The sequence below is a fragment of the Aphelocoma coerulescens genome, chromosome 1 (genome assembly GCF_041296385.1).
Source record: "Aphelocoma coerulescens isolate FSJ_1873_10779 chromosome 1, UR_Acoe_1.0, whole genome shotgun sequence".
In the NCBI taxonomy this organism is placed as follows: Eukaryota; Metazoa; Chordata; class Aves; order Passeriformes; family Corvidae; genus Aphelocoma; species Aphelocoma coerulescens.
Window position 1 is genome coordinate 26,494,428 of NC_091013.1, and position 14,887 is coordinate 26,509,314.

Consider the following 14,887-nt stretch of genomic DNA (forward strand, 5'->3'; position numbering starts at 1 on the left):
GCTTGGAGGATGGGCATGGCAGGTCATCGCGGGACAATGTGGCTTCTTCCCGTTGTCCTCCTTTTCCTTCAGATGATGCAGACAGGTAGAGACGTTTGCTTTAACTTGGCTTTGTGCTGCTTTGCCTAAACCACACAGGTAGTTGTCAATATTTTTGCTTTGCAGGGCAGGGGGCATGAGTGAACAGCCAGTAGCTTTGCTGTCTCACCCACCTTGGTTCTTTTTGCCAGCTGCAGTGTAATGAGATCCAGGGCTCAGGCACATGGGGAATACCATTTTGGACTGTGTAAATTATGGGGTCAGTATGTCAACATGTAGTGTTTTCAAAAGCACAGCACAAGTAATGGGCTATTTTTCATATTCTCAAGAAATGTGATAATTAAATAATCCTTACTTTCCATTTGTAAGCTGCTGGGGGACAAAATGATACCCACCATATTTAACTGTGCAGAGGGGAACAAGAACCCTACCCCATTACCCACTGTAGTTTTATAAATCTCCACAAAATCTTCACATCTCCACTTGATAAATCATCCCACCTCTCTTTCAGGTTGGACCCTGAGATCTTCTATACAGACCAAGTTTATCAATCATATTGCAGATATGGTGTATGCCTTATATTTTAATTTTGCTGTTGTCTCTGGTTGGAGACAACTGAACAAATGCCTGAGTCATCTCCATTATAAGAGCTATGTGTTAGAGGTAGATTTTGACATCGCAAAGATGAGATGGGAGAGGTGCTTAGTGGGATACAGAGCGCCCTGACAGTCTTCAGAATGTTTCAGGGAAAATCTTCTCATATAAACATGTAGAAAGCAATTTTGACTGCACTCATGTGCATTTACTGTTAATACATATAGACTAGAAGTTGCTGACAAAACAAAGATGGAAGATGACTTCCATAAAGGTAACAGTTAAAATGACAGAGCTCATTAATGAAGTAAAGAGAAAGAACAAGAGAATATAATTAATATATTTTCAAAAGAGAGTCTCTCTTTAAAATCCCCACAAAACCCGAAAGTGTTTAAGGCATATGTCACAACTGTCCCAAGGTCAGGAAAGGACAGGACAATTGATTAAAACTCTGAGATCTTGAGTGACCTGACCTCCAAAAGGAAGTATAAAAGTGCCTAGCTTTGTATAAAGGAATTGTAAACATCCTGACATAAAACCAGAAAAGCTGAGGAGTAAATATAATAAGATAAACATGATGTGGAAATCAAGAGCTGATCTAAGTATATGAATAAAGGAAGAAAGACTAAGAATATTAGTCTGTGCCCAATGGAGAAGGAAGTCTTTCTTCCTTAAGGTACCGAATAACTTGCACTCAAGAAGGAAGAAAAAAACTGCTGAATTCCACTAGTCAGGAAAAAATCACATCAAATTTCTCCAAGAGAAAAATCACATCAATTTTCTCCAAAGACAGGATAACAGGCTGGGTAGCTGCAAAAGATGGAGTAAACCTCAGGTCTCTCCTTTAAGGGAGGCTTCTAACATCATTTTATCGGACACTTATTGCAACAGAAAGAGAAAATTTGTAAGTTTGGTGCAAATCTGGTCAAGAAACAGTGCCACTTGGTTGAAAGATCATATGGAGTGCAAAGCTCCACACAGGCAAGCCTGAAGGCCTCTGACACTGGTATTTTCCACAGTAACATGCCAGACAGAAAAGAGTGTTTACTCACTGCTTTTTTACCTTGTTTCGGACTAGAAGGGCTACCATAAGTGGAGATGAGCGTTGAGGCAGTCTTGGGAAACAGAAACAGTGGTCCAGCATAGATAGAAGGCAATTACGTAAACACAAAACCAAAATTTCACCTTTGGTCCCACTACACACAACCACAGAAATTTGTAAAATGTGTAATAAAAGCCAGACTTCTTCATTTTCATGAGGATGAACAGCTAGGGCAAGAAGTAATGGGATCCCATCACTCTGAGGGCCACTGAGATTAGATGTTAGGAAACACTTTTTAGACATTGTAAGGCTAATTAAGGAGTGTGTTAAGCTGGGTGGGTGAGCAGTGGAATCTCATTATGAATCTGTAGGAACAGGTTAGACAACATCTGTTAGGACCAGTTTACTTGCTCTTGCACTGTTGGAGCCAGGAAGTGCTCTCTCACTCTGTGATATTGCAATACCAGGACTGAGCTGAAGTAGCATGAGCCATATACAGATGACAAAGGAATATTGCAAGGATCTACCAAGAGTCCAATACCTCATTTATTATTGATGCTTTAGTTGTTACTAATATTTGCCTCTTACCCACACTCATGTTCATCTTTGCCTTAGTATGATGGCTGCTGTGGCAAGTACAGATTGCTCCTTGAACTGCCCTCTAAGGACTGTTAGTTACAGCTGGGAAACACAGCATTAGATGTAGAATAATAGTGGTCTACCTAATGTTGACACCTTACCATTTTTAAAATAATAATACATCTGTTGTTATTATTAAGGCCTCTTGCAGGAATTGTACTGTATTTCCTGAAGTGGTGGGGTGTTTGACTGATGTTTGCGAGCCAGCTTTTACAAGCTGCTTATACTTTTATGAAGTCACCATGGATCTGTAACCAGCCTTTGTCTCCTTTGTAGTCATACCAGGTGATGCAAGGTCAACTTGGGAACTGTGAGCACATCTGCAAAACTGAAGATGAAGGAGTCTTATATTCCTGTGCTGCTGGCTATGCCCTGGGCAATGACAAAACCTGTGTTTCTGGAGGTACAAAACCACATTTATAGTTCATTCTATGGGACACATCATGTCTGTACCACATTTGGGAAGTGCTGATGTGTTGCAGTGCCACTGTAGCATAAAGAATAATGTTAATTGTTCAGGCCTCTCACATGGCTTACTTAAGCTGTTGATAATAAATTTAGTAAGACCTTAGCTAAAGGACATAACTTAAGTAACATCAAATTATGCAGCTGTGAGGGATGTGTGGCAGCAAAAATAGCTCAAGAAAGTATTCTGTGCAATTGAGTGTGTTCTCTCAGGGGACTGCAAAACCCATGTCCCAGCAGGGGTAAAGCCATATCAGAAACTGGTGATTACAACAGGGCTCAGGTTCCTCTTCTCCCAAAGACTGAAACAGGCCTTTCATGCTATGGAGGATTTTATTAGAAAGTAACAGGTTAGATTTTTGATTGATAAAAGTTGGTGTCTATTTTCAAGGTCTTTGGGACATGCTGAACACCTACAGATCCAAATAAGTGGAAATCCGAGAAACTTCTCCCTTTACAGTACACAGTTCACAAGGATTCATCATCATCTCAGTGGTAGTAACATAATATGACTGAGTTATAACTCACTTGTTTCTCCTCAAATATCACCTGTTCAATTTGAAAGAAATACAATCTGCCTTTCTCTTTTCTTCTAACAACTGCAGGTTTTCTGCAGTTAACACGTGGCAACCTAAATACATTAATAACAAGTTACACTTTGCCTTCATTCAAATTGACCATTGCCATGAAAGTTGGAACTACTTCAATGTTTCTGTGGCAGTACATTCTTTACAGAAACAAGCTGGACTAGAATAATATCAAAGCAAGACAGTATCAGAGTTGGACAGCACTTTAAAAGCCTCTGAAAAGGCTACCTGATTTTCTAGATCTATAAGCATGTATACAGGAAAAAACCTAGAAAATGTGAAAACCACTCATGTGCTGGCAATCTCCGGCAAATGGGACGGGGGGCCCGGACAAGCATTCCAGGAGCTTTTATCAGTCTCACATACAGAGTTGAGACAAAGTTGGTACAGAGCTCACAGTGTCACAGAGACATCCCCTGATTTCCTGGTTGCAAAGCATTCTTAAAAGCTTTTTTGGCCAATAGCGTGCTTCTAAAAGTAACAGACATCTGTCTTAACCTATCTATAATAGTGCACGTACCTCCATTGTACACAACAGTCACTTGTTATGCCTTATCTAATAACATACAACATCCCATTATTAAGATGTAATGGTTTGGTCCAAAATACTCATTACTGTTTACCTTCTGTGAGATAAGAATTGGAAGAAAAGCAAAGCAGGCACAAAACTTGAAAGAATATAAAGAAGTTTATTAACAGACCTAAAAGAAGAAAGAGGGGAGAAAAAAAATCATACCACACCTTCAGAACACTTCTCCTCCCCCCTACCTTTCTCCCTTCTCCCATTGACATTGTAAAAAGACAACCCTTGAGATGTTCAGTCTGTTTACCACTTCCATAATAATGTTGTTCAGTCCATTTAGGAAGAGGAGTCTCTCTTGCCCATGCTATGAAAACATTATCACAACAAGACAGCTGCCCGGGTTTGTTCTCTGCTCATATGTGGGAGTCCCTTCCCCCAACTTGCAGCTTTTCCCACAACTGCTTTCAAGGGTCCACTCTTGAATTACTGGGGTACAATTTTAAGGTTGAGCCATTCAGAAACAAAAGTTCGCCCATCTCTGGGAACATTTAATCTCTAAGAACAGAGGCCCTCCTCCTTCCCTGGGAGCAAAGGGTCCTCCTCATCTTCATCTTTAGGACTATCTCTGGGAGCATCTCTAGGAACAGAGGTCTTCCCCTTTCCATGTGGAGTAAGAGTCCTCATTGCTTCCATCACTCCCTGTTCAAACTTCTCATCAAATTACAGCTGCTTCAGCATCTGCCTATCTCAGCGCAGGTGCTTTTGCTCACAAGTACAAGTTGAACACTCCACCCCCCATGCCTTCATGAAATTACAGCGGGTACTCTGATACATCATAGCGTTACAACAGAATTTCAACTTTAAGCATCTCCTCTTTCTTCTCCCTCAGGTTTTCAGCTTTTCACAGCACTAAAAGGGTTAATCTCACCTCGGTGGACAGCAGGGCAGCTTCAGCTGAATCTTGGCCGCACTGGAGAAGGGGAACTGGGCCACTCTGGCTGCACATAGCGGAGCTGTGGGGGGTTCCACGGGTGGAACGGGGCCCATCGGCTCCAGGATGGCCACGGCCCGGCCCAGCCTGGCCCGAGCAGGGCCTAGGCCGGGCCTGCCGGCCCCTGCACAGGCCCCACAACCACCTGTGCCAGCACTGGAAACGAGAGAGAGCTCTGCCCGGGGTTTGTCTATTCTTAAATGTGGATCACAGAGGCGGTCACAATTTAAGTGGCTAAAACACTTGTCCATATTCAAACTGGCCAGCTGATAGGTTCTGTCAGGTCACAGAGGAGCTGTAAGAACCCCTTCACAAGAACATCACTTCCGGGACTATGCTTTGCTAACCCATGACATAAGCTTAAACTTATCTCTCTAACAAAATATACTTTTTGCAACTTCAACATCCATCTAGGCCAAGCCTAAGAACTAACCATTGTCTTTTAATGTCCTTGCTGCTTATAACTGTACCTTCTAATTTTCCCAGGCAAAGCTGAATTCTAAATCCCTTGCTTTATTTCCTGAGGCCTGTTTCTATTTCTCACACCTAAAATCCTTTCCACCTTTTGTGATTCCCCACAGTTCCCCCTCTCGGTACAACTATAAAGAAACCTTTTTGACTTTGTTGCTTATCGACTACCTTGCATTTCATAGCTCCTCTGCATAAAGGCACTTTGTCTGCTTACTCTAAGCAGTGCTATTTTACACCACAGCAATTTTAATGCTGTGAAAGGTCAGATCTATTTCAGGAATGTAGGTCAAATCCAGCGTTAGTTGTTTTGTGTCGTTCAAATAGGTCTCATCCGTTCCAAGGCCTTAATTCAAAACCTTCATCTGTAATTGCCTGTGTAAAATTCTGAGAACTTTCTGTGATCCCTTTTCTTACATCATTTTCTTGTACGACAAAAACTTCCTTAACAGTTTTGTCTGTCATTTGTTGCACACACTAAAGAATACAAGGCATAACTATCAGTATCACCACTACAATCATCAACACATATAAACCTGCCTTGCAAAGCTCCTTCAACCAAGGTGCAGAGCTCCATCCATCAGACAAACCGTCTAGCCATGATCCACTGTCTTTTTGAATTTGAGACATTAGGTCTTTTAGTTTTTGTATACTTTTGTGGGTGGATTCAGAGTGGACAGACAAATTCATACAGCACAATCCTTCAAATTCTTCACAACCATGTCCATGTGCCAGTAAAAGGAAATCAATTGCTGCTCTATTTTGAAGAGTAGCATGCCTAACACTGTTGACGTCAGCCAGCGTATCACAGATTGCAATGGATGTGGCATTGGTTTGTTTACTCAGCCAATATCCTACCCAATCCAATTGCTTCAGTGCCATTGCTGAGGCAAGCTGGGGTACCAACAAACTTGTTGAAACCCTTGCTGCTTTTTTTCAGGGTCTGAACTCACTGTTACAATTCTCACTATAGGGATAAGCAGATCTTTTCTCTCTATGTTTTTCCCTCATGACTGTTTACCATTGGGTGCTAGCACAGTAAGTTGTCCAATGCTGCATGGACCGCCTTCAAGGCATGATGGAATGCCTTGCCAAGCCCTATCTCCACAAATGAACCAATATCCTTTTGGTAATTGCCATGGATATTGATCAGCTCCGGAACATCCACCCTGACTGCCTGAGCAATTACACCAAAAACTTGCATTTTTATAGACAGAGTGATTAGGAGTGACATTGTGTCTGGGAGGATCTTTCTTTTGCTGATTGTTATCTGGAAAGGTAATGCAGAAATCCATTGTCAAGGAGCCCAAAATTTCTAATTCCTGGGGTTCAACAGTTGCTCTGGGGAGTTTTATGGCCCAAAGATCCCAATCCTTTACAGGACTGCTCCCACTAGCAATGTCACCTGGCTTACAGTTAAGTTTCTTTTTGGTCAAGAGATCATGATATATGGGTATCAGCCAATTTTTTTACTGGCACACTGACTAGACAGGTTGCAAAAGGCTTTTCTGGGTTTGAATTGGACAGGCATATGGTATCTGAGCCTGCTGCCTTGGCTAAGATGACCCAAACAGTTGTTTTTGATTGTGCCACAGGGAGATCTGCATTGCAAAAAGCAAGCAAAGCTAGCAAGCTCCAATAAAACATTTGATTTTGCTCCATTTTCAAGAGCTACTTTTTGGCAAAAGACTTTCCCATATATTACAATTCACAAATCCTGGTTTTGTTCCTTCCCAAAGCTGTTGGGAAACCAAATGGCAATGGTGAAACTCCCCAAGAGTGGGAATTTCACCTCTGCAGACACACCTTTACTGAACACAATAGATACCACGCTTTTGCCAAAAGAGCTCTACGAAACCAACAGATCACTTATTTAACATGACAAGAAATCAAGGTTTGCAAATTCCACGGGTGAGCAAGGGTGAGCAAGACTTGCAGTCTCTCTGTTCAGCTCTCGTCTGCGTGCCTGCTTCTTTGCTCGTAGAGTTGTCAAAGCGTTCTCGTGTGCGATATGGTTTGATGTTCCTTGCGGGGACCCACTTAGGTCCTGCACCTGTGGAAGCACAAGCATACTCTTTGTCCAAAGTTATTAGCCGAAAAGGGTCTTCAATTTGTCCTGTCTCAGGACTTCTAATTAAAACAGGAGGATTTTCTCTCAATTTTGCTTGTGTGTTATTTGAAAAATGCCTAAAAATTGGAGGATCAGGTTCTGCAAAAGAGCTGTTCAAAAAATTAAAAACATATAAAGCTTTACGCAATTTCATCTGTGGTGTTGCCTCCATTCCCCCCTTTTGTTGATCTAAAATATGTTTCAGGGTGTGATGTGTCCTCTCAGTAATTGCCTGACCTGTGGGGGAATGGGAAATACCAAAGGTGTGGTGAACACCCCAATCCATTAAAAATGTGGCCAATTTTTGGGACATGTATGCGGGACCATTGTCTGTTTTGACTTCTTGGGGTATGCCTAATGAAGCAAATGCTTGCAAAAAGTGTTTACAGGGATGATTGGCAGTTTCTTCAGTGTGAACAGAGGCAAATAGCACTCCTGAGAATGTGTCCACTGACACATGAATGTTCTTAAATTTCCCAAAGAGTGGTATTTGGTAATGTCTGTTTGCCATAACTGCAGGCTTTGCAAACCCCGTGGATTGACAGCTCCTGTAGAAACAGGGGGTTGCACAAGCTGACAATCAGGGCAAGTACTAATGATAGTTTTGGGTTGACTTTTAGAAATGTGAAACATTCTCACAAGTGCTTGTGCATTTTGGTGGGAAAAGGCATGACTCAGTTTTGCTTGTTCAAAGATGTTTGGCAAAGTGTTTGAAACAACCATAGTTGCATTCCCTTCCAGGAAGCGAGGAATGAGCCCTAATATGAGCAACAAAATATTGGTTAGTTCTGCGTTGCAAAATTGTATGAAGACTTAAAAGCCAGTGATATAAGGTATCGTTATTAACGTCCATTAAAACTGATCCTTCTATTCTTTTAACTACATTAGCAACATAAGCAGAGTCTGTAATTAAACTGAAAGGTTCGGGAAAAAGTTGAAAAGCCCTGACTACAGCAGCCAATTCAACAATTTGAGGAGATCCTTCTACTATTTGAATGTCAGACTCCCATGTTTTAGTTTTTTGATTTAACCACACAGTGACTGATTTGTGCGTTTTTCCTGAACCATCACTAAAAAGTTATGGCACTCAATGGTTCTTCACTTAACAGTGTTTTTTCTCTAAAATTTAATTTTGCTTGCAGCAATTTGTGACCTGGATAGTGAATAGAACAAACACCTGAAAAATTTAGCAATGCATTTTGTAAGTCATCTGAATTTTGCAATGCCCAATCAATGTACTCCTTTTTCAAAGGTAAATAGATTACAGAAAATTCTTGGCCTGCTAAAGTTAACAATCTTGTTCTGGCTCTAATTACAATCTGTGCAGCCATCTCCAGAGTTGTAGAAATCGTCTTTGGAGACCTGTAAGGAAGAAAAACCCATTCCATTATTAACAAAGGATCCCTTTCAGAAGGGTCCCATTGAAAAATGAGACCATAAAGCTGCAACTTTTCCCCCAAAACTGCAAGGAAAAAGGGTTTTTCTGGAGCACAATGATGGGCTTGTCGCCTCTGAAAAGCTTCTGTGACCCTTTCAAGGGCTGCTTGAGCTTCAGGTGTTAGACTTCTCGGAGATCTGATGTCACAGTCTCCTCGTAATAAGTCGAAGAGTGGGGCAAGTTCATTGTTGGTAATTCCCAGGATAGGTCTGATCCAGTTAACTTCTCCCAAAAGCTGTTGCAGATCTTGCAAGGTGTGGACGCTGGTTCACAGTTGTATCTTCTGTGATGTGATGGTGTGTTCATTCATCCTCCATCCTAAGAATTTCCAGGGTGGGATTTCTTGGATTTTTGATGTGGATATTTCCAGCCTGGCATTTTGAACTCCAGCAACAACACTGTCACAAGTTTGTTCCATCTCTGCTGGTGTTGGTGCTGTGATGAGCAAATCATCCATGTAGTGTAGAATCATGGATTGTAGGTGTTTCTGTCAAGCTGGAAACAGAGCTTGTGCGACGAAATATTGGCAAATTGTAGGAGAATTTTTCATCCCTTGATGCAATGATTTCCAGTGATACCTCTGCAATGGTTCACCTCAATTGATGGCTGGAACCGAAAAGGCAGACCTTGGGGCATCCTCAGGGTGAAGCAGTATGTTGAAAAAACTGTCCTTTAAATCGATGATGACAAGAGGCCAGTCTCTAGGAATCATTGATAGAGAAGGAAGTCCAGGTTGGAGGGGTCCCATATCTTCAATCACTTCATTGATCTTCCTCAGATCATGAAGCAATCTCCAGGAACCTGAAGTCTTCTTATGGATGACAAACACTGGTGAATTCCAGGGACTATTCGTGGGGGAGATGTGGTCTTTTTGTAGTTGCTCCTTTACTAAGTTTTTGAGGATGTTTAATTTTTTCTCTGGTAAAAAATCGATCGATCGATCCAGACAGGATTATCAGTTTTTCCAGCTTTAGAGTGGTGGGTTTTGGCATAGTTCCCATCACAGGCCCACTTCCAGTTTCACTCCCCACTGAGACAGCACGTCTCTCCCCCACACGGTGAGGGGTTTCTGCATGACGAAGGGACGAACCGTCGCTGTCTTCCCTTCAGGACCTGTGATGTAAACAGTCCTGCCCAGGTGAGTCAGGCTGCAGGTCAGCTCTGGTCAATTGCAGCTTACATGTTCCACCCAAGAGACCTCGGTCCCTGGAGTAGAGTTCTGAAACAGCACAGCTGGATACACAACTTTGCTAGTTAGCAATGAAGTCTTTTGACATGTATTTTGTTCGTGGGTGTTCACAGGAAAAGCAAATGCAATGGCAATAGGAGTTTTTGGTGGAATTACCAAGGGAACACTGAATGCAAGAGCTAAAATCATCAGCTCTTCACCACAGCTTGCTGAAACAATGGCTGGAAGGACTGAAAGTCCAAGATCTCTGTTGTTGTCCTTGCCTATAATTAAAAAGTCTTGTCTCTATGGTGACAAGCCAGTAACTCCAGTAGGAATATGTTCATTAAAAAAAAGTTGTTTAAAAGGCATATTAATTTTGAAGTTGCCAGCTCAATCTTTGCCCCTGTGGGTAGTAAGATGGGGTTGCTCAAGGGGTTGCAAGCACAGGAGCAAATGACACTTGGCTTGGGTTCCCCACTGGTGGTGACATGGGGATAAAACTTTCTGGCTGGGGTCCCTAATTTGTTTCATCACATGATGGCACCCTCCTGTGCTCCTTTTGGAGTTTTCCTGCAAAGGGCTGCCATCGATATCAAATCAAGAATGACAATGCTTTGGATGTTTCCCTTTTTGACATCGAGGGCACACAGTAGTTGGCTTAGCTTGTGCAGCTGCTGCAGGACAATCCTTTTTCACTTGAGCAGGCTTTCCACAGCTAAAACAAAGCCCTTTGGCAGAGCCAAATTGCACAGCAGCAAGAGTTTTCTCCATAATTTTTGTTTGTGCCTCCATAATCTTTTCAAATTTATTTCCCAGGGATTCTCCCAAGGCATCTTGGGATTTTGCAATCTGCTCCCCAAGAGCATTAGCTTGTATCCTAGCAAGATGCTGTGGGGTGTCAGGCCTGCTGCAAGCAGGAAGCATTTGCTGGACAGTTGGGGATGTATCAGGCAAAGCTAAAATGACCTTTCTGCGCTCTTCGTTTGCATTGGCCAGAGCAAGGCTTTTAATAAGGTATGGATGAGCCTGCTCATCAGGGCACTGCCTCTCCACGGCCTGTGTTAGCCGATTAAAAAGGCCCCGTTAAGTCTCATTTTCACCTTGCCTGATTGTGGAATAAGCATTCATGTGGCTACCTGCAGGCTCCATGGTAAGCAGAGCTTTTCTTGCAGCATGTTTTGTATCTCCTAAAACATTCCTAGGCAGTGTTCCTGCTTGGTCCTCAGGTTTGTCACATGGGCTATTGTCGGGGTCTCCTCCCCCCGCCATGTAGCCCTGAGGGGAGGCACGGCGTTTCCCTGCCCCTGGTCAGCCTCATTCCCTATTGGTTGGTTTGTGTTTCCTGCACAGGAAAAGGACCCTCGGGTGCTGACTGTAGCAGTTCCTCGGCAGAGCCCCGGCCATGCGGCTGGGGAAATAAACATCTCTGAAACATCTAGCAAGTATCCGTCTATATATATTTCTTTTCCACGGGACTCCTGGTTTGATATAGGTGTGTTACAGTATCCCCACTGTAACAGGCTATCTCCACCTAACTGAGCAAGGGTAAAGTGGGCATAAGGAGTATCCCCATAATTATCAATCAACTTGGCAAGTAGCCTTCTCCATTCCAAGTCCCATAAATGTATTGGGAATTTGTCAAAATCATAGAAGCTATGATTTTACAATCATCAGGAACAAGATCATAAGAGTTAAAAATGCTTTTCACCACACTATTAAAATAGGGAGAAAGCAGACCACTATCTTTTGCAGCCTAAGTTTCTTAATATCATAGTGTGATAGAGATTTGTACTGTGGATTACGACTATTTTTGCTACATCTTACAGGCACAGCAAGGAGTTACCCATTTAAAGAACCAAACCCTTCATCCTGCTTAGTATTCCGTTGGATTTCAGACCAATCTGGCAGGCATAATTGTTTAGTTTCTGAATTTGTTCCTGTAACTTGTTCAGTTGAATGAAGTCCTGAACTCTATGTTAAATCAGGTATCTGTATTTGAGTTGGCAGCAATGTCTGTGGCTCAGCAGCAACACCTCTTCCTACCCCCTTCCAGATGTATCTTAGCAACCGCAGAACTACAAGCAGCTCCAGCAGCTCCAGGAGCGGTCACAGCTCCGGGAGCCACGGGCACCGGGCTAGCACAGCTCTGCCCTGCTATGGGAAGGGCGGGGACAGAAGGCATAGCGCTGTGTCCCGGGGCAGGAATAGCAGGAGCAGAAACAGGGGCGATGCCGTTGCATCCCGGGGCGGGACCGCCGCCCCCCGGGGCGGGACCGACCGGAGCCGCTCCCAGGACCGTGGGAACGAGGCCAGCACGGCTTTGCCCGGCCCCCACACCAGCGGGGGCTGCAGCCGGCCGTCCAGCCGAGCTCTGCGAAACCTGACTCAAAGCGGGAAGCGGTGACGGCAGCGCCGAGCCGGGGGAGGGACTGCCCCCAGCTGCGGCCAGCCGGACCGCTCCCCCCGCTCGAGAGAAGCCGCGAAGGGGTTTTGGGAGGAGGGAACTGGCTGCAAGGGTCGGAACAGGCTGTCTGGGGGGTGTGACGGGGCTCATCCGTCAGAACGGAGTGGCAGGGGCTGGACAGGAGCGGCAGGGGTAACAGAGGGGTCGGAGGGAGGCAGAGGCGCGGAAGCAGGGACGCCGTAAACTTGCGACGAGTTAGGATCCGGAAAGCATAGGCTTGTGAGCTAGGGACATGAGGGGCTGGGGATACCGCGGTGGAAGGAGAGTGATGAGGGTCGGGGGGGGTCGGGAGACCGTTTTTGGACGGCGGGGAAACCCCAGGAACGCTGCAAAACGCGGCAGGAGACCTGGGAAGGGACGTGGGAGGAGACACAGGAAAGGACGCGGCGGGAGTCGCGGGAGGAGGGGCGGGGGCTAAGGCAGGGATGCTCTGCTGGTCAGAGACACGCGGGCAGGGTTCTGGGGCGTCAGTTTGGAGCCTAGGCAGAGTCCCCGGAATGGTTTGAGATTTAGGGGTCCCTGTAATTTCCCCCTGGCATCCAGTGCTTTTAAAAATCTCCATCAGTATCCTACACATAGGAAATAACTGTGCTACTGTCTCTCCCCGGTCCAAAGATAAGGTGTTACATAGTTTCCAGTCTACCATGTCCCAGAAATCATAGGTTAAGGCAGATTTCGGGTCTATAGATGGGAAGTTTTTATCAACCCAGGCCAGCAAGTCTGTCAGTTCTTTTCTCTGGACACTGGTGTAAGAGTTCTTTTTAAAAACGTCATAATTCGGTGAAAAGCGTCCCGTTTACTTTTGGACGAGTATTGTCCCATCCTTTAAGTTCCCCACAGGTCCCGTCTCTCACCTCACACCGGGGTCCAGGAAGGCGAGGACAGGAGAGGCTCTTTCGTTCCAAGAGAGGGGTCTGCTTCCTTCCAGCAGCTATTTTTCCTATGTAGGGCTTCTGGCTGGCGAGACTGGCAGAGCAGTCCCGGAGGATTCTAAAACGTATCCTCTGCCTCACACGTAGGGCACCATTATGTGCCAGCGATCTCCGGCAAACGGGACGGGGGGCCCGGACAAGCATTCCAGGAGCTTCTATTAGTTTATCAGTCTCACATACAGAGTTGAGACAAAGTTGGTACAGAGCTCACGGTGTCACAGAGACATCCCCTGATTTCCTGGCTGCAAAGCATTCTTAAAAGCTATTTTGGCCAATAGCGTGCTTCTAAAAGTAACAGACATCTGTCTTAACCTATCTATAATAGTGCACGTACCTCCATTGTACACAACAGTCACTTGTTATGCCTTATATAATAACATACAACATCCTATTATTAAGGTTAAACTTATCTCTCTCTAACAAAATCCACTTTTTGCAACTTCAACATCCATCTAGGCAAAGCCTAAGAACTAACCATTGTCTTTTAATGTCCTTGTTGCTTATAACTGTACCTTATTCTAATTTTCCCAGGCAAAGCTGAATTCTAAATCCCTTGCTTTATTTCCTGAGGCCTGTTTCTATTTCTCACACCTAAAATCCTTTCCACCTTTTGTGATTCCCCACACTCATGTATCCACAAGAGTCTAATTAACTGGGCATGTCCCTGAGTGAAATGAGCTGTTAGATGAAGTTCATTGATTTGGAAAGGCTTGGTTATCGTCACCAAAATCACTGCTCTTCTGATATCTTCTTGCTTTCTTTCTGAGATACTTTCTTCACCAGCGTTATTGATAGAATGATTTTGGCTATAATAAAGTGAATGCATTGCATACCCTAAAAGTTACAATATTGTTATATGTTACTATTTATATGAAGTATTATTTAAATCATTCACAACTGAAAAGATTTTAACTCTACAAGGGGAACTAATATTTCAAGACTAATAAAAGCTTAACTCTCTTACCAGCTGAACCTGACATCCTCTGCCTTATTTCAATCCAGAGAAAAAAATTATTTGTTTTGCAGCCAGTTCAGTGGTATGTAAAAATTGTGAAGCAGATATTGACATATTTGAGTCTCTACAGAAAAAGTACTCTGTCTTGTACTTCAAAAAGTGTGTCAGTACATGTTTTGGAAGACAGGAAAAAGATGTTACAAATTGGATTGTGGCATAAAATGTGCAATGTTTTTCTCATTCTCTAGCTTCACCATATCCAGTTTTCAACTGTAAAAGTCACCAGTTTGGGATGATTTTTATAATTGAATTTGTTGATCAGTTTGAAAGGAATAGAGCAGTTAACTTTGTTCTGCGATGGTTACTGTCTGGTTTCCCTATAAAAAACTCAGGAAACCCACTCTGTCTGTCCCATTTGTATTATTTCTCTGCCATTTTCCTCTGAAACATCCTGAACTTCAGGTTGCTA

General features: G+C 43.6%; 1 protein-coding gene across 2 annotated transcripts in view; it reads left to right on the forward strand.

Annotated features, from left to right (window-relative positions):
- The window catches only part of PROZ (protein Z, vitamin K dependent plasma glycoprotein), a 31,266-nt gene continuing 16,379 nt past the window's right edge, over positions 1-14,887 (forward strand). For both annotated transcript variants that reach the window (XM_069004421.1, XM_069004442.1), the window contains exons 1-2: positions 1-85; positions 2,591-2,717. In XM_069004421.1, the coding sequence (XP_068860522.1) occupies positions 2,603-2,717 (115 nt within the window). In that variant the 5' untranslated portion in view covers positions 1-85; positions 2,591-2,602. The remainder of the gene's footprint in view (positions 86-2,590; positions 2,718-14,887) is intronic.